Source organism: Cupressus sempervirens, chromosome 9 (genome assembly GCF_028749045.1).
Source record: "Cupressus sempervirens isolate cs-2001-9-10 chromosome 9, ASM2874904v1, whole genome shotgun sequence".
Classification (NCBI taxonomy): Eukaryota; Viridiplantae; Streptophyta; class Pinopsida; order Cupressales; family Cupressaceae; genus Cupressus; species Cupressus sempervirens.
The window spans coordinates 462,015,383-462,039,886 of record NC_143126.1 but is presented as its reverse complement, the minus strand read 5'-3'; the positions used below and the strand labels follow the sequence as shown (position 1 = coordinate 462,039,886).

The window sequence follows — 24,504 nt, the reverse complement described above, 5'->3', positions numbered from 1 at the left end:
CACTACAACACTCAATATATTGTTTCAAGTTCTAGGCATCCTAGACTTCAAAATGATGGATTTATCCCAAACTCCAACCATCAAAACATATCACAAAAACTGGTCACACACATTGCAATTTTGTGGCTTTTAGCCTTCTTGCTAACTAGGTCTCTCCTAGCAATTTTCCTTTGACACAAGGGTAAGGCTGTGGACTTAGGAAATTTTTGAGGTGGATTCAAACTACTCAAATGCAACACTTTCACTCTCCAAACACCAAGTACCAATCTCACTCTTGCAGCACAAGAACACTTGCAAACAACACTTTAGTCTAATTGATCAAGTTAGACTAGGGCTTGATAGAAATGCTTTAAATTGGGTGCATGAAATTGATTCAGGGGTTTGGTGATCTTCTACAGGCAGATTTTGATCCAGTTCATCCAAACATTAGGACCCACAACCCTCCTATGCTGATACAACGCTCAAACAGTTCATTCTAGGCTAAATACATGGGCTTATTTAACCTAGGGCATCAAATTATTGGTAGAAAACAACTTTTCCTGTCCTGGCCTTTTGGAATCATAAAGAACAATGTCGTAACTTGCATTTCACCAAGTGGCATCAAATTCCAATAGTGAATTTGCAAGTTAGGGCCATATCTTTGCTTCAAACCCTTGATTTGAGGGTTTCAAACCTACACCTAAAGAAATTGCTGTAAATTCCTTCAAACACAACCAAATTGACTGAAACCATATGCAAATGAGAGCTAATTCAAACTCCAACTTTATATGCACTTTATTGGATCCAACCAATCCGTACAAGGTCGTACAGAATAGAATTGCTCCAAAAAACAGGGTTTTCATTCATAAATGCTGTAACAGTCCGTACAATTTGATGATCTGCTTAAGGAAAGATGTTGTATGCCTTAAATATCTTCAACCAACCGATTCAAACCAACTTTTGGTGGTTATGAACGTTGGGAAATTAAAATGCCTTTTCATGACAACTTTTCAAAAAGTTGCATTAGCAATTTTTGCAATTTTTGCCAAATATGAGAACTTTTTTAGCATTTTGACTCCTCATAGATGCCAAATGGTTCCAAACCCTTAGGAATGGTAGAAAATACATATCTAAGACAAAAACAACTTATTTGCAATTACTAGACTCCAAAACACACAAAAACAACAATACACATCCTAGTGGACTAAGGACTCTTTTGGTTTATAAGATGACCACAAAGATCCTTGTCCACAGTAAAGGATAAAACCAACACACAATGGATGGTGTCAACACATCCTTATTACATTGACAACCAATGAAAAGACAAATCCTCAATAAGGAGATAGGTGCCTTGCACCAAACTGGGACCCTCTAACCCTCAACTTTAGTTTGCAAGGGCAAATAATAGGCCAATCCAAACAAACTATGATGATGTGAAAATGGGGACATTACATATCCTTATCCAATTATGTTTGATGTATAAGGGCGTATGTTCAACCATGTCTATTAAAGTTTGTGTAGCCATTTTAATGGCAAGTAGGCAAAGATCAAATTACCATAGTTTTTTTCTAGCCTAATTGTATCACATATAGGAAGGGGTGTTGAATGTTTTTAGATATAAGATTTCTTTCTATTCATGAATGTTGTGTTGCAGCATTGACTGTCGTTGGTAGAAATTGTGCATCGGCCGACGGGTCCCTTCGGTAAAAGTCTTGTTATGTAGCCGACAGGCAAAAAGTTTGTAACGGGCATAATGTACCTGGCTGACGGACTCCTTCGGGAAAGTTCTTCGGAAAGTATTTATAACCCCTTCGGGAAGCATTGTAAAGATCTTATCATTATGATATGAGAAAAGCATTATGTGCTGTTGGTATGTGCGAATAAATATAATAATAGAAGTTCTGCTATTTGCTGTTCGTATTTGCATCTATTTTCTGTGTGCGTTGCTTAATTAATCCATACGGTAAACATTTGGCGCCGTCGCCCGATGGATCTGGCACGCAGGCAGGCGGAGATGAATTAAATGCCGAATCAGTTGAACAAAGACAAGAGTAAGCTAAAGGAAAAAGATGACATACGCGTTGCGCAGGAAAATTTAATTTTGGCTCAGCAGATAGAGCGTCGAAGGAGGTTTCAGAAGATTTCCGACGGAAGTAAGAGTGCGGAAGGATTGTTGAAGGAGACTCGACAACGGCTTGATTTGGTGGAAGAAGTGAGGGAGGAGTTTCTGAACCTGCATACGCCACGGGAAGAGAATCCTGACGGAAGCAGATCGACTCGCACGGCTCGGAGTGCAGAAGGAGCACGAGCGTGGAGTGACCTCTTCGTCTGAGATATACTTCCAGAACGGACAGCTACGGTTGACAAACCCTCTTCTTCACCAAATAGCGCGGAAGCAGAAAACTGCGCGGGTGTTGAAAACAGCGCGGAAGCAGAAAATAGCGCGGGTGTGCAAAACAGTGCGGGTGTCCAGAACAGCGCGGGTGTACAGACCAGCGCGGGTGTCCAGAACAGCGCGGGTGCACAGAACAGCGCGAGTGTCCAGAACAGCGCGGGTGCTCAAAACAGCGCGGGAGTGCAAAACAATGCAGGTACACAACAAAACCCTCGACATACAGTAATAATGGCAGGTCCGAAGGAAAAATTGCCTAAATTTGATGGTGATGAAGCAGCTGATCCCATTCGACATTGTAAAACATGTGAAACGATCTGGAGGGCGAATGGCATAACAGATACAAACGAATGGATCCGACAGTTTCCCGCAACCCTACGGGGTGTTGCCATTGATTGGTTTACTGATGCTGATCCACAAAAATTGAATAATTGGGATAACATTAAGGAGTTCATCACAGAATTTCAACTTTTGCGTGATGACAATGAAATTGTCGCAGAGATATTCAATACCAAGCAAAAGAAGAATGAAACTGTACGGGTCTTTGCCAGGAGGTTGAAGGACTTAATCAGTAAGATGGAGAATAAGCCAGCTGACGGGTTACAGAAACGATGGTTCATTGAAGGCCTTCACCCGAAGCTGCAGAAGAAGATGAAGATCGTGCCGCCATCCACATATAATGAAGCGTACAATCGGGCAATGAACCTCGAAAGTGACCAAAAGACAAAGAAGAAGAAGAAGACCAGCTCGTCCGATTCAGATGACGATGCATCCTCAGGAAATGATAGCAGCGATGACGAAGGAAGCAACAAGAAGGTTCGTGCCCTTCAGAAAGACATGATTCGGATGATGAAGGAATTCAAGAACATGAACAAGGAACCTAAGGGCAATGACTTATGGTGCACGGAATGTAAGAAAGAAGGCCATACGAAGGGATCCTGCTCGAAAGAGCAATTTTGCGAGATCTGCCAGATTATGGGACACTCAATAAAGGAATGCCCTTTCAATTTGAAAACAAGAACACCGCAGCAAGTGTTCCTGACACAGGAGGCCTCTCCGTCCGGAGGGAACGGGAACACCAGTACGGAAGGTGCCACATCAGGCGGATATAGAAATAACTGGCGCGGTCCAAACAACAACACCAGCAATAACAACAATGGTGGCAACAACAACAATGGAGGAAGGAGTCGAATTCAGTACGATGCAAATGGTCGGCCAATTGTTCAATGCCGCGCATGCAATCTGTGGGGTCACTTCGCCCGGGAGTACACAACAACAAATACACCGAAGTTGCTATGCCGCTGGTGTGGACCTGGTGATCATGATGATACCAAGTGCCCAAAGTCCGGAGTAAATTTGATTACCGTAGGAACAGACGAGGAAGAAGTTCTGGCCATCACTTGGAAGCAAGCGAAGCTATATCCTGACCCAGCGGAAGAAAAGAGGAGACTGGAGGAAGCAAGGGCAGAAATCCAAAAAGCAACACAGGCAGAAACGGCTCACCTAAAAGACACGCCAAGTACCTCCGTACGGAATTGTGCAGAACAGAACATTGTACGGCAAATATTGCATACGGAGATACCCGTCAAGATAAATGATCTATTGCTCACTATGCCTCAACTCCGTACGGCTCTCACAAATATAGTTCCGAGTGTTAAGCAACCTGTAGAGCAAGCCAATGACAAACAGGCAGGTACAAGTGCAGAAGATCCGATGTTGTTAGCCCTTTCATCTGGACGCTATCCAGCCGTTGTGGAAATGGGCCTTCTCGGGACGGTGCTAACAGACACAATCGTCGACGGAGGATCCGGTGTCAATGTGCTACTGGAGGATACTTGGAAAAAGTTGGGACGGCCGACATTATGGCCACCTACCTTCCAGCTGTTAACAGCCGATCAACACGGAATCAAGCCATTGGGAATACTCACAGCGCAACCAGTGACAATCGGAACACAACCATTCCTGTTGGACTTCGTTGTGATTCCTCTCAAGCGGAAGGGGTACGATGCCATTTTGGGTCGAGGATGGCTGATACAAGCAAAAGCAAAGCACGATTGGAAGAAAAATGCTTTATCACTGGAAAGCAAAGGCCGAAAGTATGTCATTGATTTGCACACTCAGATGGTCGGGGAAGAAGGCCCTTCGTCAGATTCTGAGGCAGAAGAGGATGAAAAAGGGCAAATTATGGAACCAGATCAGGAGGGAGTTTTACGACTGGAAGGAGACGACGATTTGGATTCAGTAAATGGTCTGTACCATTGGCAGATAGAGGATTATGAATTGTTTCCAACCTGCAATGTACTGACAATAGAAGAAAACAAGACCGATGCCTTTCCAAAGGAATTTACTGAAATAAAGGAAGGGGATGCGTCACTCGATGTGACACCGGCACATCAGCTCACTGAAGGAGAACCCATCAAATATAATGAAGTCGCATTGCAGACCATGAATTTGGGAGATGAAGCCGAACCACAGAACATATTAGTAGGGGACAATTGGGACCCAGTACTAAAGGCAGCGGCCTTCAAGATATTTTTAGAATATAAGGATGTCTTTGCATGGACATACAAGGACCTGAAGGGCGTACCACCTGAATTATGTGTGCACCGCATTCCATTGATCGAAGGAGCAATACCCGTACGGAAAAGGCCCTACAGAATGAACAAAAATTATGCGGCCTGGGTTACGGAAGAAATCAATCGGATGTTAGAAGCTAGAATTATTTTCAAGGTACACACCAGTGAATGGGTCTCTCCGATCGTGATCTCCCTGAAGAAGGACTCCATTCAGATACGAATATGTGTTGATTTCCGATGTCTCAATGCGGTCACCATTAAGGATCCGTTCCCGATCCCATTCACGGATAGCATTCTGGAGGAGGTAGTAGGACACGAGATCTACTCATTTATGGATGGTTTTTTCGGCTACAATCAAATCTCAATTGCAGAAGAGGATAAACTGAAGACGACATTTGTCGTAGAAGATGGAGTCTATGCCTATAATCGGATGCCGTTCGGCCTATGCAATGCGCCTGCCACATTTCAGAGGATCATACTACACATTTTTGACAAGATGTCCGTTGAAAACTTCGAGGCGTTTTTGGATGACTGGTCCGTGTTCAGTACGGAGGACAAACATCTGGCAGCCCTGGGCGAATGTATGGAAAGGTGCCGTCGTGCACGTTTGGCCTTGAACCCGAAAAAGTGCAGATTTATGGTCCCGCACGGAAGGTTGCTCGGACACATAGTTTGTAAGGAGGGACTAAAGACAGATCCGGACAAAGTACGGGTCATATTGGAGATGCAACCGTCCACCAATGTGACAGAGGTAAAATCTTTCCTTGGACATATAGGGTATTACAGACGGTTCATCAAAATTTTTGCCAAAATAGCATATCCGTTGGATAGATTAACTTGCAATACAGAATCGTTCCGATGGGACAAGGAGCAGGATGAAGCCTTTGAGGGACTTAAGGTACGGCTGGCTACAACCCCTATTTTAATATATCCAGATTGGAAGAAGGAGTTTCACGTGCATGTGGATGCATCGAACTATGCAATTGGAGCAACCCTCGCACAGACGGGAAGCCATGGGTTGGATCATCCGATCTATTTTGCTCGTCGGTTGTTATCAAAAGCTGAACAAAATTATAGCACCACCGAACGGGAAGCCTTGGGAATGGTCTATGCTGTGCAGAAATTACGACATTACTTGCTGGCCACTCCATTTGTGTTCTATGTTGATCATCAGGCCCTATTGTATATGATCAACAGACCAGTCATTCAAGGCAGAATCAGCCGATGGTTACTTCTGTTGCAGGAGTTTACTTTCAAGATCATTGTCCGACCAGGAAGAAAACATGTAAGCGCGGATCATTTATCACGTATCAGAACAGGAGAACCGGCAGACGGTGTAAATGATGACTTCCCTGACGCACAGCTATTTCAGATCGCTGCACTACCAGAATGGTATACAAGCATCGGCGAATACTTGTCCACAGTACAGTTTCCAAATACCATGCCACCAAATGAAAAACGAAAGTTGGTGATACAAAGTGGAACATTTCAGCTAATTAATGGATTGTTGTATAAAATGGGACCCGATCAGATCCTGAGGCGTTGTGTCCTGAAGGAAGAAATTGCACGGGTACTGCAGGAAGCGCACGAAAGACCGGCAGGAGGACACATGGGGCCGGACACAACTGCACGAAAAATACTTCTGGCAGGATTATGGTGGTCAACAGTATACAATGACGCCAGGGAATGGGTTGTCGCATGCGATACATGCCAGCGAGCTGGAAAACCCTTGAAAAGAGATTTCATGCCTTTGAATCCTTCTCATGCTTAGGAACTTTTTGAACGATGGGGTTTGGACTTTATAGGACCCTTGAAGACGAGCCGAACCAGAAGATGCCATTACGTTGTGGTTGCCACGGAGTACTTGACTAAATGGGTGGAGGCGCGTGCACTACCAGACAACTCAACGGTAAGTACAGCACAGTTTATTTATGAGCAGATTATTACTAGGTACGGCATTCCATTACAATTAACCAGCGATAGAGGAGGACATTTTGTAAACCATGTGATCCGACTGCTCACCATGGAGTTCAAAATTTACCATTCGCTGTCAAGTCCGTACTACCCAAGGGCAAACGGACAGGCCGAAGCTACCAACAAAATCCTCGTATCAATTATATACAAATCCTGCGCCATCGAAGGGGAGGATTGGGAGGAGAAATTACCTTCTGCTCTGTGGGCTTACCGCACAGCATACAAAGTCACAACCGAACACACGCCGTTTCAACTGATGTTTGGACAGGAGGCCGTAGTACCAGCGGAATTTATGATACCAAGCTTGCGGATAGCACTAGAAAACAAATTGGGCGACATGGAAAGCTTAAGAGAGCGATTGTATAAACTGAACAAGTTAGAGGAGAAGCGATTATTAGCACAGTGGGCAACTGAAGTAACACAGAATAGGCGAAAGGCATGGCACGATAAGCACCTGAAGCTGAACAGGTTTCAACCCGGCCAGTGGGTATTAAAGTACGACGGCCGAAATGAGATCAAACCGGGTAAGTTCAAGGTTAAGTGGGTCGGGCCGTACCAAATTCGGGAAGTAGGGGACAATGGAGCAATCAAATTATGGACTTTGGATGGACATGAAATACCCCAAGTGGTGAATGGGTTGAAGTTGAAGATCTATCATGACCGGAAGACTTCTGCATTAGGAAATGGCCTTCGGGAGACCCCTCCGTCACTGCAGACTGACGGTGACGACGGTCGAATGGAAAATTGACTGTTTTTCTGTTCGTGAAAAAAAAAAAAAAAATGAAAAAAAAAAAGAGGAAAAAAAGTACGGTTTTAGCAATGCACCGTACGATTTTTTACACCGTACGGATTTCTTAAATGGAGTACGGTTTAAAAGGCACGTACGGTTTTTTACACCGTACGGATTTCTTAAATGAAGTACGGCTTTAAAAGGCACCGTACGGTTTTTTACACCGTACGGATTTCTTAAATGGAGCACGGGTTTAAAAGGCACCGTACGGCTTCTTAGTACGGGATTTTGAGGCATTGTACGGTTTTAAAAGGCACCGTACGATTTCTTAATACGGGATTTTGGGGCATGGTACGGTTTTAAATACACCGTACATATTTCTTTAAGTGGAGTACGGTTCAAAAAGCACCGTATGGTTTCTTATTTCTCACCGTACGGACTCTCCTTGCACTGTACGGTTTCTAACTTTTGTATGCACGGAAATTTCCACAAATTGTACAATTTTCAGGTAGTGCGGACTCCATCAGAAATACATCCCTGTGGTGTATGGATTTCAAGAAGAAGGGAACTGAAGGCAATGCGGGCAACGAATGCAACCACCGTACGGACTTAAGGAGGGAAAGTTTGGTACGGATTTGTGAGGTACGGCTTTGTTATTTCATTCTTCTTCCAACTTCTACATTGAGCGGATTTTCCATCTCTTCTTGCGTGTACGGATTGGGATAATCATGTCAAGGGTGGCAATTTACCATACATATTTTTGAAAGACCTCTTCACCGTACGGACTTGGAAGAATTCTTCACTGTATGGATTTGGGAGACCGTTAGAAAAAGATAAAAATAAATAATGGAGTCTGCAGGTAAACGGCAGTGGAAAAAACAATTAGCGCAGGCCAAACTTGAGGAAGCCAGGAGCATGGTAGGTACAGGCAATTTGAATGAGGGTTCGAGCAGCAGCAAGGAGAAGCCTAAGGCGGTAGCACCTGCGGCAGCAGAAGTCACACCACAGACTATACAATTTGAGGGATTAAATGGAATGGATTGCCGGAAATGGTGGCAAGAAACCCCTGATGACCATCCAGTTAAAGCAAGCATCAGAAGAGCGCAGGTGGAATGGGCCATTCAGATGCCTGTTTTTTGCATTCGAGATTATGAAGGGTATCTGTGTACCATGATTGAAACATATGGCAGAGCCTCTCGCAGAAGCACATTTCAGTATCTGGGACGGAACTTAGTGGTATCATTCAAAGCAGCAGATTTCACACGGGTTTTTGGCATTCCAGGGCAGCAGGGCAGGAAGATTCAGCCGAAGAAAATTCCAAAGGATGGAAAGCTATTTTTAATCAGGTTAGTCTGTGGAGATTTGACTGAAGCAGAACAGGCAGCATTAGCTGAGACATCCAAGGGAAGGGGTTTAAAGAAAACCGACATTCAGGAAGGGCCATGGCGGTGTTTAATGGACTTGGTTAAAAGCAGGCTCACAGGATCCTCTAGGGCATCGGATATCACATTTCCGCAGGTATCTATGATGAACGGCATAATGACTGGGAAAGTGTATGATTGGGCGTCTGTGCTAGCTGAACGGATGCATGAATTCATGACTCTCCAGCACAAGACTTTCTATATGCCTCATTACGCCATTGGTCTATTCTTGGATGCTATAGCACGGGTGATTCCATCAGAGGAGTTAGAGGCAAAGTCTGGACCATTGGCTCCAGGAGAACCTCCTATCATGCAATGGAAGCACTTGGACACAATCTCTGGGCAGAAGGGTTCAGCAGGTCAAAAGAGGCCACGGGTAGACATGGCAGGAGATAGTGACAGCGGCCGACAGGAGACATCTTCTGAGCAGGACAGTATGGAAGAAGACGAAGGGGAGGGCGAGGATGATGAAGAGGTTCAGATCGTCATGGCTACCCCCTTGTTATTTCCGCGTACTACAGTCCCTATGACTTCCGAACTGACACCCCGGGGTTTGCACATGGCTCACATTCCAGGGTTTGGACAAACTCGGCAACCGATACTAATGACTGGAGAATCCCACCAGGCAGTCACACTAGCCGTACCATGGCAACATGGGGTACGGCCTTCTCCTGTCCGACCGGGGGCAGGATTTGCGGTCGGCTTTGCCCACCTGGCCGCACCCGGGGACCGAGAAACTTCGTCAGCTCCTGAAGCACTTCCGGTAGCAGCAACCGGGGCGTCTGCCCAGAGTCAGCCAGCAGCAGTTGTTACAGTAGCACCGTCAGCAGAAACCCAGACACTCCCAGTAGAGAACGTATCAGACGGAGGAGTACAGGAGTGTACGGACCCAGCACAGCCAGAGGTCATGGATAGAGCCAGTGTTTTTCTGAGGCAGTAGTTCCAACTCGTCCCTGACAAGCGTAGACCATCCATTCAGTCCCCCAGCTATTCTGAAGTAGCACCTGTACCACAGCCTCAGTCTCAGGAGGAGGGAACGCCACATGCCGTGATTGCACCGACAGCAGAGGAGGTGGCACCAGATGTGGGCGTGGCTCCTGCTGATAAGGAGGACAATAGTGACCCCGAATGGTCATTCGAGGACTTCGCCAAGGAGGATTATGGGTCAGATGAGGACAGGTGCAGGGACTACCTCAGGACCATGAAGTCTACATTGAAGAAGGGGCATGATGTGGCCATTCAGGCTCTCACTCGGCGAAGGGAGTGGCATTTTATTCGAACGTATATTTGTAGGATTTGTCCTGAACGATTTCAAACTTGTTTTGTAGATAGAGGATGGCCGACCGTTGAGACACCAGAGATGTTGGCGGACTGGGCCACTGAGCCAGAGTTGGGACCGAGTGACACTCCAATGATGAAGTTGGCACGTGAGATCGTGAGACTGTACAAAGAAGTTTACTATGCGCGGTAGCGCGCGGAGGCGGATAGGGCTGCAGACAGTGTTGCAGCTCAGAGATCCCTAGCAGTTGAAAAAGAGACCAGAGAAAAGTTAGCCACTGATTTGGCCGACAAACAGGCAGCATGGGCAGCAGAGCGGGCAAAACTCTTGAAGGATATGGCTGCAGTGGTGCAGGAGAAGGACGCAGCTATCCGGGATAAAGATGCAGCAGAGCATGAATTACAGTTGGCCAAGAGACAAGCTATGGATGTTGCGCTTCTCCTGAAGGAGGCCGTAGAAGTTAATTCACAGATTTAGACAGATCTGCGCATCCGGACTGACCAGGTGTATGAGTTACGTCGTCAACAACACTCTTCTGGGACGCCTCCTCTCTAGTATTTCTTCTATTCTTGTTTATGGATTGTCTCGTAATTTTGCTAGTCGTCAAGAGACGACTTTTCTTTTTGGGGGGGATGATGTCGTCGGTAGAAATTGTGCATCGGCCGACGGGTCCCTTGGGTAAAAGTCTTGTTATGTAGCCGACAGGCAAAAAGGTTGTAACGGGCATAATGTACCTGGCCGACGGACTCCTTCAGGAAAGTTTTTCGGAAAGTATTTATAACCCCTTCGGGAAGCATTGTAAGGATCTTATCATTATGATATGAGAAAATCATGATGTGCTGTTGGTATGTGCGAATAAATATAATAATAGAAGTTCTGCTATTTGCTGTTCGTATTTGCATCTATTTTCTATGTGCGTTGCTTAATTAATCCATACGGTAAACATTGACCGGATGGAACAAGGTGAATAGGAGAACAAAATGTAAGGACTACTTTTCTTGAATGGGTTTGTAAAGTTTTTGCAATTTCTACTTTCAAATCAAACTGATGTATAACCTATATAGTGCTGGAGATGGTCTTGATCAATTGCAGATGAATATTAGTCCTTCCTTTCAATATGATAATTCTACAATAAAGTATATTCTGCTACTAATCCGAATGAGGCAGAGAATGCTAATAAACAGACTTCTTTGTACTTTTGTGTTCATTATCCACATTTCTATCTCATATATATATAAGGTAACCAAAGGGCACATCCCTTGAAGGGACATGATCCTATCTGGGTGGCCCTATAATATAACTCCCATAATTGGTGCCCAATGAAGAATATGATTTGTAAAGACATTAACTAACCTTAGCTAAGGTTATCCTCAATAACCACTATTCCTAAAGAGATGTCGATAATGCCTACAAAGGAAGATATATATATTTAATGATAGATTAAATTTGTGTGATCTGTACAATCAAATCAGCATGATAATCAAAGTTACAGTTTTAACACTCCCTCTTAACTTGATAATCACACTGAGAGATAACATATCTAGCATCATCAATTACCATGAATAAGCATAGAATGATACTCTATATCTATCTGAATCTTCTTAGCATGTGGTATCATTGAACACATGATACTATGCCATATTACTATACCTGTGATATGACATATCGCTTATACTAGTGATAATAGTATTGCAAAGAATACAATTTATACAGGATAAAATCCGGAGAATAATTAAATTCTTCATTTATCCAAATTGTGACTCATAGGTAGTGGCATTCCTATATCACAACATGATCCTGAGTTAAGATCTACTAGAACACATGATAAACTCCAGAGAATAATAAAATTCTTCCTTTATCCAAATTGTGATTCATAGGCATAACAATGTCTACATCACAATGTGATCTTGAACTCATCTAGATCTGACAATAGATCTCTACTGTTTAGTACATTAATAATGCCTTTAATACAAGTGTTCATTATCTCAGAGATCGTCACCTCTTAGATAATGAACACAAATGGTGAAGCCCATAACAGTCAATAGCCTAACAATAATAATTTTTAAAAATTATTTCATTAAGAATTAAAGAATACAAATGTATAATAATTCAACCATACCAAGTCTTTTCCTGAAGTGATCTATCTTCACTATAGAGTGAGGTTTGGTAAGAATATTTGTTGTCTAATTTGTAGTGCAAATGTATTCTAATTTTACAGAATTCCTGTCTACCATATCTCTTACATGATGGTAAGGAATTTCAATATGCTTGGACCTGTCATAAAAACTGGATTCACAAAAAGCTTAATGGAACTCTAATTATCACAATGAATAATAGTAGGATTGATGAGTTGACCAAATAATCCCACAAGAACTTTCTAAGCCAAACTGCCTCCCGAGAGACCATTGCTGCAGCAATGTATTCAGCTTGTGTGGAACTCTATGCTACTGGTGCTTGCTTTCTGCATATCCAAGATCATAGTTGGAAAACTCGCCAAAGGCAAAAATTCGCCAAGTCCCCCAAAAATTTAATCGGGAAAAAATCGGCGATTTTCAAAAGAAAACTCGTAAAACTCGGGAACCTAAAATAACCGCTGAAATTTAATTATACATTTTTTTTGCAAAATTTAATGAGAAGATGTATCTAATAAGTTAATTAAAGAAAACACAAAAGAAACAAGCAAAGTTTAGATATATATCAATGCACAGTGGGTACAAAATTGCATTCTCATGCGGAATGCTTATGGTAGGAAGCAAAATAGTAAATAATTTCAATCTGTCAAACCAGAAGTAAATACATGTCTAAATACATCAATACAATCACATCTTCCTCTTTCCAGTTGCACTAGTAGGAAAGTGAGGGGGTCTAGTTCTCGAAGAAGTGCCCTGCACTGGGATAGGGCATACGCTGTGTGACTGTGAACTTTGTGGTTGTGCCTCCTCGCTCGACATCCCTAGTGACTGGCTCGGCATCCTTGAAGAGGATGCATCTCCTCCTATATGTGGCATTGGTAATGCCTCGTCCTCTGAGCTTGAATCATCATCGCCCTCGTCCTGAATGTCATCCATTGTGAAATGAAAATCAGCTCCAGCATCCCCCTCCATGGCCTACCTCTCCAAATCAGCGATCTCATTTGGTGAAAACAATGGACCTGGCTCATGTGTTGTCCAATCAAAATAAGGATCTATCTCTTCTAGATCAAGTGGACCAGGTAGTGCTGAACTCAGTGCCCTTTTTATGCACAACTTAAGATCATAGTGCACATAAACAAGGTCATTAAGCCGTTTTTGAGTCATTTTGTTTCTTTTCTTTGTGTGGATGGACTCAAATAAGCTCCAATTGCGCTCACAATGGGATGAGTTACAAGGTTGGCATAGGACTCTGAGAGCAAAATTCTTTAAATTGGGGGTATTGCCACCCCAACTTGCCCACCAAGCATCTGCAAAACAAAATATAAAAAGTTATGAAGCAATGAAAAAGATAATCATAAACATAACTTATCAATTTGCAAAAGTTCTAAAATTTGACGCTTTACCTGGTGGTTGAGTAGATCTTGATCTCTTTGCTAGCATAGAAGAGAACAAATTACCCCTCGATTCCACATAGACTTGTTGTTCAGTCACAACAGGGTCTCTCTACGCTTCATTGGATATCATTCTCTCGTTGCATTTAGAGAGACCTTCCATGACCTCTCCGTTAGGATCTGAGTAGGAATCATCAGCCCTAAAACAAATAGAAAATGATATCAAGTCTTACTACACAACCTTAAAAAGTAAAGTAAAATAAAGTCTTAGTAAAATCTCAACTTCAAGGACAATCATAGTACCTAAATTTGGGGTTGAGGAAGTAGCCTGCTACATGAATGGGGTGGTGGAGCATATTGTCCCACCTCCTATCAATTATTTCCCAAATGAGGTCAAATCTGAGTTTGTCCCCATGATAGTAATTTCTAACAGCCTCTTTGGCCCTATCCATGGCCTCATAAAGACCTCTCATTGGGGATTGTTGCCCATCACATATGCGCAAGACTCTAACCAGGGGCATAGACATCTACATTTGAAATTTGAAAAATACAAATTAGTTAATAACATAGTAAGTTATGAATTAATAATGAAACTTGAATCAACTAAAAATATAATGTTTTAATTCTTGAAGTTACCTCCACAATTTCCTTAGCCTTTGCAAAAAAACTATCATCAAAGACTATCCATGCCACAGCCTCTCCTTCAGGCTTCTTTGAGTAAGATGAAGCAACCCAGTCAACACACAAACAATTGTTTCAGAGCCAATATGTGGTCGAGAATATTTTGCAACGTCAAGAACACCGTTGCAAACCTTGTCATAGCGGGTGTCACCAAATCTTTGCCTTTAGTGGTCTTTCTCATCAAACTGAGAACCCATGGGTGATTATAGATATATTCGGTGACCTGCCTAGCATCTTCCACGACTGGACTCACCCAATCGAGTTTTCCTATGTCCTCCAAAAGAAGGTCAAGGACATGTGCTACACAAGGTGACCAAAAAAGTGTGGGATGCCTCTCTTGGAGGATTCTACCTAAAAGATTAGTAAAAAATCAATAATTAGTTACAAACTTTCCATATTTACATCAATTCTAAATTGAATAATACCATAACATTACATTCATGATTCATGTTGAACATAAAAAATTAAATTTACCTGCTGCCACATACGCTGCTGCATTATCTGTGATTATTTGCACCACATTGTCTACTCCCACCTCCATGACAACATTCTCCAACATTAAAGCCAATGTGTGTGCATTTTTCACTCTATTGGAGGCATCAACAGATTTCCAAAACACCACATCATCTTTGCAAGCCACCAAGAAATTAATAATGGTTCTACTTCTTCCATCTGTCCACCCATCAGATAAAATGATGCAGCCATACTTCTTTCACTCTTTCTATTGGTCTTCTATCAATACTTTTGCCCTACCAACCGCATGGTCAAGCAACCTACAAAATTTAGGTGTAATAAAGTATTAGTAAAAAATAGGAAATAACAATTAATATTTAAAATATAACAATGAACTAAAGTGAATCACAATTATTATACAATTACTAAATAGTAAAATACTAACCTTCCTCTCATATCCTTGCAAGTACGCGACTTGTACCCTTTCCCCGATATTGAAATTGCATTCACCAAATTCAACCAATAGGGACTATTAGCTGCATACATAGAGATATTGTTGAAAAACCAAAAATTAGTTGCTGCAATATCAGTTTACTCATGCACCTCCTTGAACCATCCAGTGCCCCCTAATGATGGCTGTGATCCAGTTGTGTTCCTGGGCACAAAATAACTCCCTATCCTTGATGTAAATGGTGATGAAGAACTAGGAAATGTAGAAGAAGTGGAACCGGCAAAAGAGGCATTTTGTTTGCGGATCCGTGGGCCACGAAGAGATCCTGGTATGTTCTCAAGTGCTTCTTCTTCTTCTTGCATATCAAAAGGAGCTTCTTGAGATTTAGCTATGGCTGCCCTCATAGCTAATTTCACCCTCTTCCTATTCATTTTTTTCTCTTTAGCAGTTGCAAGTAGGGCATTGATGAATCTTTTTTCTTCTTCAGTTACCTTGAGACAAGGATTTGAATCATGTTTCTTTATGCCTGCAAGGTGGTATTTGGAGTGGTTTATGCCTCCAGATATAACCCTCTCACATGGAATGCATATAACCTTCCCAACATCATTTGGAGCTTCATAGGCATACCACCATGCCTTATCTCTTGCATTTTTAGGCCGAGTGCCTATATATTCAGATGGGCATGGTGTTTGTGGCTACTCTTCTTGCGGGTTTGTCATTTTTCTAAATGCTTGACCGCTGCCCTACACATAAATTTATAGAAAAATGAATAAACAAAGTTAGAACAACTAGGGTTTGTTTTTAGAAAATCTTACGTATTCTTCAAAAAAAATGTGAAACATAGAGCTGAATGGCTTTCAAATGATTCAAACATAGAGTTAAAATGCTTTTAAATGATTTGAAATCATTTACAAACAACAACAAAAACAATAGAACATTTGTTAAAACTATAAAAAGTTTTCAAACTACGATTAAAAAAAAAACCTGGAAAGAGATTTGTCTTCTAAAACTAGTTAGAATCCTCTAATATCCACTCAAATCTGCCTTGAATCACTTACAATCAGCTAAGAATGCCTCCAAACCTTCCTCTCTCCACACCTCAAGGCTCTAGAGAACACAAATGCAACAAACAATGAAAAAAAAAAGAGTTTTGGCCCTATTAACCCGTCACAGCATGCGGGCTACAGGAATCGCGATTTTTTTCTTAAAACTCGCCAAGTAATCGGCAATTTTTTGCAATCCTGGTGAGTTTTTAAACCTGCGAGTTAAACTAGGAAAAACTTGCCAAGCTTAAAAACTTGGCGAGTGTTTGAAACTCGCTGAGTACTTGGTGAGTGTTCCAACTATGTCCAAGACATCATTGCTGAAACAACATCTTGAAGTGGTTTTCCTATCAGTAACTCTACCAGCCCAATCTGAGTCTGTGTACCCATGAAGGTCCAAGTCAATTCTCTCATATACTTTAGCCTGCAAACAAAGATTTTATGGTTATAAGTTTCAAATCCTTTAGGTTGTTCCAAATATACCTCTTCTGTAATCTTTCCATCTGATGTACTTTCCATCCCTTCGATGCTGCAATAGCTAGGACTGTTCTTACATAGGTGTATTTGGCAACTTGGAGCAAAGGTTTCTTCATAAACAATTCCCTCCTTCTGAGAGAATCCTCTGGCTATGAATCTGGCTTAATGCTACCGTTAGCAGCATGCTTGATTTTAAATATCCATTTAGAAGAAACAACATATTTCTTTTCAGGCCTTGGAACAATTTCCCAAACATCATTCTCAATAATGGAATGGCATCCTTCTATCATAGCAACCTTCCAAGCTGTAAGTTTAATAGCATTTGAAACATGGTGGTTCTGATTTAGGTAAATCACTTATTTTGGTTTTGGTTAGATAGTACTAAATCTGACATCAAATCCATGATGTCACTTGTATTGGTATTCGGACATTAAGTCCACCAAGTACTAAATCGGATATCAAATCCATGATGTCACTTGCAATGGTATCCAAATATCAAATACATGATATTCACCAAGTGCTTCGAGTACTAGTATCCGGGCATTAAGTCCACCAAGTACTCAATCCTTGAGTCGAGAAGACTCAAACCATGCATCGCCACTATCCACAAATCATAAAAAATATAATCACATAGATAAATTTAGCCAGATATGCAACCAATATGGTCTATGCTATATTCACATATCATACATGATCATGCAAAATATCCAATTACAGACTCAACTATATAAAAGAGGTTTAGTCTTTGCTATAACATAACTAATGATTATAACAAACGCAACCAATAATGTAGCCTAGGCTAAAATTAGTCTTGAAAATGAAATGCTAATACATATGAATCCCCAAAGAAGGAGCTAATAATGCAAAACTAGGTGAAAGTAGGCCCTTAAATAAACTCCCTCTTAAGTTCGAGCATCTCTAAGGTGGATTCAATCCATGTATGCAAGTTCTCAATTTATCCATGATTGTTTTAAATCAAACCAAATTCAAGTAACTGGGGTCCACGACACTTAATGTGATCTACTCCATTAGTGAAGAGTTTACAAATTTCCTATCTGCTTCCTTTGAATTTTAGGTTTAACTACTTTTGGTAAGACTCCCTCTCAATGTGTACACTGAAAGGTCCCCTCCTGCTATCTAGCCAAATTTTACAGACAACTTCTCAAGGGGCTAAAAGTCATAATCAAACCATGAGAGTTTTCTGTTTATGTCACTTAGTCTAGATTTATCTTAGAATTTAATGGTTTATACAACCAGTTTTAATTCTTTGACTCATACTTAGAAATGAATATAATGTAATATCCCTATTGACATTCAACCTTAAACAAAAAATATTCTGCTATGTTTAGAGTGCACCTGGAAATGTTCGAATGCTCTTAGAAAATGATTCCCTTTGACATTTGGCGGCTTCCTCTTGCACCTCTGCACACCTTTTGCATAAAGCTGAAGGCCTGCAGTGAACTTTCCAATGCTCTCTCTTTTCTTTAAATAATAGCAGGGTGCGGCCATAAAATTAGATCTTCTTGGTTATTTACCTCAGATATGTTTTCACTTTCTCAATTGATCAATACTCCCAATGACAAATGAAATAGTTTTTCGCTACACATACACATCCCCACAATGCAAATTATCGATGCTTTTAAGATTCCACCAGATAATAGCTTCTTGGTTAAGATAGATCAGATATATCAAATTCCTGATACTATTGTGTCTTTCATGTCATCCCAAATGTATTTGAGCAGCAACTATAGAAGACATACACCTCTCATTTGCAACCTCAAACTCGCTGCCATAAATTTGGTATAACTGATTAACAAAATATATATACTTGGCACTGAATTGTTGTAGTGCATGCTGAACCATATGACCATGGTCAACTTGGCCTTTTGCAATCAAGGTAATTTGCTGCTCTATAAAGCTCCGAATTTGTGGCAAGCACAACTCTACATTAATGGACTAATATCCTCTAATTAGTATGATTCCTAACACTGAAGGAATAAGCTGCCTTCCTGCATGTACTTGTGCATAATTCCTTTCACATAATCGCCCCGATTTGGATTCTTGTATTGGAGAGAAAGGGTGCCTTCAAAATCAAATGTTGTTGGGGAGACTATGCTCTCCGTTCGGGGGTAACTTATGTAACCTCGTGTGTACAATCACTCAGCTATTTGCATAGCATGATGAGGCCCCAAGTCTAGGGCACTCGAAGCAACCTGAGCAGATTTGCAGTATTCAAACCGGAGGGACGACTTTTGCGTTCTTCCTTATGTGAAACATCTATGACCTTGGCTAAGCCAGAATCAATCACCAATTTCTGAAAGACTTTGCATACATCTTGGTCAAATACTTTGTTTTGATCCCATAATAACTGAAGTTGATAACCACTCTTGTTAATATGTGGTTGAACAATCCAAAATGGCTCTATTTTAAATGTGGTAATTTCCAGATGTCGTACACAAAACCCAAGTGTTGGTTTTTGACAAGGCCCACAAGAAATAACACCGGAGTCAAGGTTTCCATATTTGCCTTGAAAATAACGTGTCTGAAATTCTGTAAATGCAACTCCAACCTTTAGATCAATATCGACATGCATCAATAGCCTAGTGCTTCATTTTTATTTGGTTTAACAATATTATTCATGGCTTTACTTATGTCTTTCTTTGTTATTGCAAAAAACCCCGCTTGGAAAACTTGCAGACTTGGTCCCCTCCGCAGGATATTGAGAGTACAATCTATTAATTTGAAACATATATTCTTGCCCTCTTAATTATGTTGCCTTGTGTTGATCTGCCTTCAAGCTGTTAGGCTTTATAGAAGGAATGAGGCTCTGATACCATGTAAGGTTTCTGCAGTTTCTGCTTTCAAATCAAATTGATGTATAACCTATATAGTGTTGGAGATGGTCTTGATCAATTGTAGATGAATATTAGTCCTTCCTTTTGATATGATAATTCTGCAATAAAGTATATTCTACTATTAATTTGAATGAGGCAGAGAATGCTATTGAACAAACTTCTTTGTACTTTTGTGTTCATTATCCACATTTTTGTCTCATATATATAAGGTAACCAAAGGGAATGCCCCTTGAAGGGACATGACCCTATCTAGGTTGGCCCTATAATATAACTCCTATAGTCAGTGCTCAATGAAGAATATGATTTGTAAAGACATTAACTAACTTTAGTTAAGGTTATCCTCAATAACCACTATCCCTAAAGAGATGCCGATAATGCCTATAAAGGAAGATACATATATTTAATGCTAGATCAGATCTGTGTGATGTGTAGAATCAGATTAGCATGATAATCAAAGTTACAGTTTTAACAGGGTTTGATCCCCATAGATAAATAAGAAGGGCTTTGCAATGTTATCGATTCTCTTGCTTCTTGAGTTGCTTGCCCCGTACTAGTGAGTTTTTTTTTGTTCACAGAGTCACCTACTTCAATTGCTAGTTATAAGCTTAAACCCAAGGATGGATTATTAGCCCGGTGATCATAACCTGAGAAAACTTGATGCTTCTTGTTAACTATGCCAATACCTATTATTAACCACATTACTAAAATATGAAATTTGAGTCCTTCAGCTGTAGTTGCACATAAACCTAGCTGATTAGGCCAAACCTAATATGCAAATCAGCAATTCCGACATTGGTTCTCATTTAACAATATCTAATTTTACTATGCTTATTATTTCAAAGTGTTGAAACCATAGTTCCCAAACTTGGACTCGGCTTGGACTTGGCAAGGCTGACTCGACTTGTGACTCGGCTATAACTTGCCAACAACTCGGCTTCAACTTGACAAAATGAAAAAGCCCTTGAATTTCATAGATTTTAACGATTTAAAACTTGTTTCATGCACCCTTTATCGAATATAAATTAAAAACACTATAACATCATCAAATAGAAGCTAACATACATAAATAAGGAACATAAATGACAAATCAGGGCATACTTAAAATCTAAATTGAAGCTGAAGTAGATAGAAAGCATATGATCACATGACATAAATATATAGAATTATGAATGTTGTCAAATCATTCCAGGAAAACAATTACATCAAATATTCCATGATGAAACACATATGTGTAACTATAAAGTGTAAATTGTAAACAGTAACACTGTAAACAAAAAACAAGTCTATTTGCTCAAGCTTTAGCTTAAGCCTCATCCTCATCCTCAGCCTCAACCTTGGCCTCAACGTTAGCCTCAACCTCTGAATATCCTATCTACCTTCTATAAAGGCGTCTAAGGTAGGTCTTAGAGGACTGAGTAGCCATAGCCCTACTTGTGAGGTGGACTCAATATCAACATCAACAATGTGTATGCTTGTGCATGTGTGTGTGCTAGAACGTTCTTTATCATCCTCCTCTGCTATAGCCACCCTCGCCTTCTTTATCTACCTAGTCAACTTAGTTATGGTCCACCTCAGTGAAGACTGGATCGGTAGCCTCAACGAGCCACTCTGACTCTAGATCGATCTCCTACTCTAGAGGAGTCGGTGTCCAAAATCTGTTTGGTCCTAAGACAAAGGTTGTAATGGTCAAAGACAAGATCATTCAACTTCTCCACAAACAACTTACTTTGCCTCTTCGGCTGGATCTGCTCGAACATGGACCAATTGTGCTCACATCTAGAAGCGTTGCTTGGCTAACTCAAAATATGGATAACAATTTTTTGAAGATTTGGAGTTGAGTGCCCAAATATTTACCACCATCTATCTGAAATAAGGAAAAGCAAAGAACTTAAAAAGTTAGTCTTATTTAGAAGTATAATTTTAACGCTAAATTACAAAATCAAAATTTAAAATGCATAACTTATAAGCCATAAACTTAAGAATATATTTTTACCTGGTTGTAATTCTGTTTGAGCATTTGTGCACATCTTGCTAGAGAAAATCATCCCTTCTTGATTATCATCTTTATCCAACTTAATGGTTGTAGTTGAGGCTGTGCCATCAGTACACTTCTTTTGTATCATTGTATATAGGCCAGTAAGAACTTCCTCATCCGCCTCAAAGTCATGACGGAAATGAAATGCTGGATTAAGGTAATAAGCTGCTGCATGAATGGGCCTCTGAAGCTGATTTTGCCATCTCCTATCAATGTTCTCCCAAATGGGGCTATACCAATTCTCCACTCCTTCATACTAGGATCTAATGCTCTCCTTGGCCGTATCCACACCCTCATCTATGTAACCCATTGAGATCTTCTCCTCATCAATAACATGTAGGACAACTGTGAGGGGCTTAGTGACCTGCATATAATGTTAAAAAAAATAGTTAAGTGACAAATTAAAATAAAAAAAGCAAAATTACAAAGTTTAAAGCAATAAAAATGTATATAAATTAAAACTAAATTATTAAACAAATAAATACTAAATGTTATAAATTTAACTCCAAAATTTCTTGACAAGGGGTCCAAAAGCCAGCCTCATCAAAAAAACAATTCACCACATCTATCCTTGCAGTGGTTGTAGCAAAGGAAGAGGGAGTCCACTTCGCCCCAACAAACATGTGCCTCAAATCAACCCTTGTTGTCAACAAAAATTTTAGTGTGAGAAAATTTGAGGTAGGACGAGCTAACTCCTTTTACCCTATATATTGCCTCATTGTGCTAAGGACCAATGCATAACACTTAACTCATCAAGTTGCCTCTTCCTAGTCAACTTCTCTTGTTCATGTGTCTCTAAGAGGACATAACAACAATGTTTTGCCTCAGCAATTTGTTTAGTGCACACAATAATAGCATGCCTAGGTATGTTGACAACATGGTATTTGAATCTATTGATGCCACCAAAATTTATATCTTTACAAAATAAACATTTTGTTTGATTATTTTTCCAGCTAGGCAAATCCCCGGTATATTTCCAAGCTAGATTCTTTGAAGGTATTGTGAAAAATGATAGTTAAGGCTGCTGCAATAAGAAAATTCAAAATTTTACAAAGTTATAAAGTTTAACTTGTAAAAAATGAGCAAACTACATTTTTTTGACAAAATTGTAAATACATGTTTGCAAATTGTTTAAAAAATATTGTAGGGTTTGCAATTTTGCACTTTGCACTTTGCTATTATTCTACTTATGCAATTTAATAAAAAACATTCAAGATTTACAAAAGAAAACAAATATAACAAACACTGAACAATACATCAACATGCAAAATAAAATCAACAAAATCTACAAAGTTTAACTCTTGCAAATGAGTTGAGAAGTGTTTGTATTGACTCGTTAATGCTCCTAATGCAAGTTTATGGCCTCTCCAAATTGATTTGTGGTCTCCTTGACGCTCTTCTTCCCTGCTTGTTGCAAACCTATGGTTTCTCTTTTTTCTTCCTCTATCTCACTTTTCCTCACTTCTTCCCGTAACAAGCAATGAGAAGGGCATTTAGGGTTATAAGAAAAATAAATGTAAAATAAAATAAAATAATGCTAAGCTTTTTATGTTTTCTGCTTTTCAAAATGCCCAACCGCGTAGCTGATTCATGGCCCATATAACTCAGTGAGCTGAGCAGCCGAGTTTCCATTACTTGTCAGGGCTGAATTTGCTTGCCAAATCGCCGACCTTCCTAACTCAGAGCGAGTTTGGGATCTCCGATTGAAACATAGTTGATGGCTTGTTGAGTAAAATTTTAGTTTGCACAGTACAAGTTAACTTGAGGTCATTGAAATATTGGGGGTAATTTTCTTTGAACTCTTTGTGGATTAGTCCAACATACCTATTGATTGTAGGCAATAACTATGAAGTGGTTATGAAACTTGTTTCTTTTCAATATATTCATCAGTGTAGGCAATGATTATAAGATGTTTACGGAATTTTTTGTGTAAATCATCCCTTGGCAGTAGGAGATATTGCAACCAAAGCTTATTATCTTTTGAACATTCTATAGCATTTTACTTTAGATTCTTCTTATCATATTTTGATCTGACATATCTAGCCTGTTAAGCATAATTCAAGTTTTCTAAATACTAAAAGTTGTTTACAATATAATTTTGCCTATTTCCCAAATCCCTGCTGTCCTTGGGTTTGCTGATATGTGTTGTTTTACAGGTTTTAATGCTCTAGCAGAAGCATGATTGATTTAAATGTAAATTTTTCTCCTTGCAGGTGGTTTATTCCAATGAATGTTGTACTCGCAGCAATTTCCGGTTCTCTAATAGGGTTTATGGTAGCATCAGTTGTCCAGCCACCACATAATTATTTCAAATTTACAATTGTACAAATAGGAATAGGTAAGATATCTCTCTGAGTATCCATGCAATGTTAGTCCTGTTTGATGGAGATGTAGGACATATAACATGCAACTTCAGCACTTAAGATTTTTATAGGAGACAATTGTTAGATGTCAGAAGTTATGTGTATTTCCAGAATCCTTTTTGTTAGCTATGCCATTTGTGAAATATTTCATGTATGCAACTATTCGTGCTGTTCTAAAATAGAGCATTGCTAAGAAACTTAGCCTTTATTATAATATGCCAATATGTTCCACTTTTAAGTATCATATTAATGAAGGTTTTAAATGTGACTGT

The 24,504-nt window shown here is 40.3% G+C and overlaps 1 protein-coding gene across 4 annotated transcripts in view; it reads left to right on the top strand.

Moving 5' to 3' along the window:
- Positions 1-24,504, top strand: part of LOC149539336 (protein PIN-LIKES 6-like) — a 120,802-nt gene that overhangs the window by 28,496 nt on the left and 67,802 nt on the right. For all 4 annotated transcript variants that reach the window (XM_089800640.1, XM_089800642.1, XM_089800643.1 and 1 more), the window contains one exon: positions 24,083-24,207. In XM_089800640.1, coding sequence (XP_089656766.1) covers positions 24,083-24,207 — 125 coding nt within the window. The remainder of the gene's footprint in view (positions 1-24,082; positions 24,208-24,504) is intronic.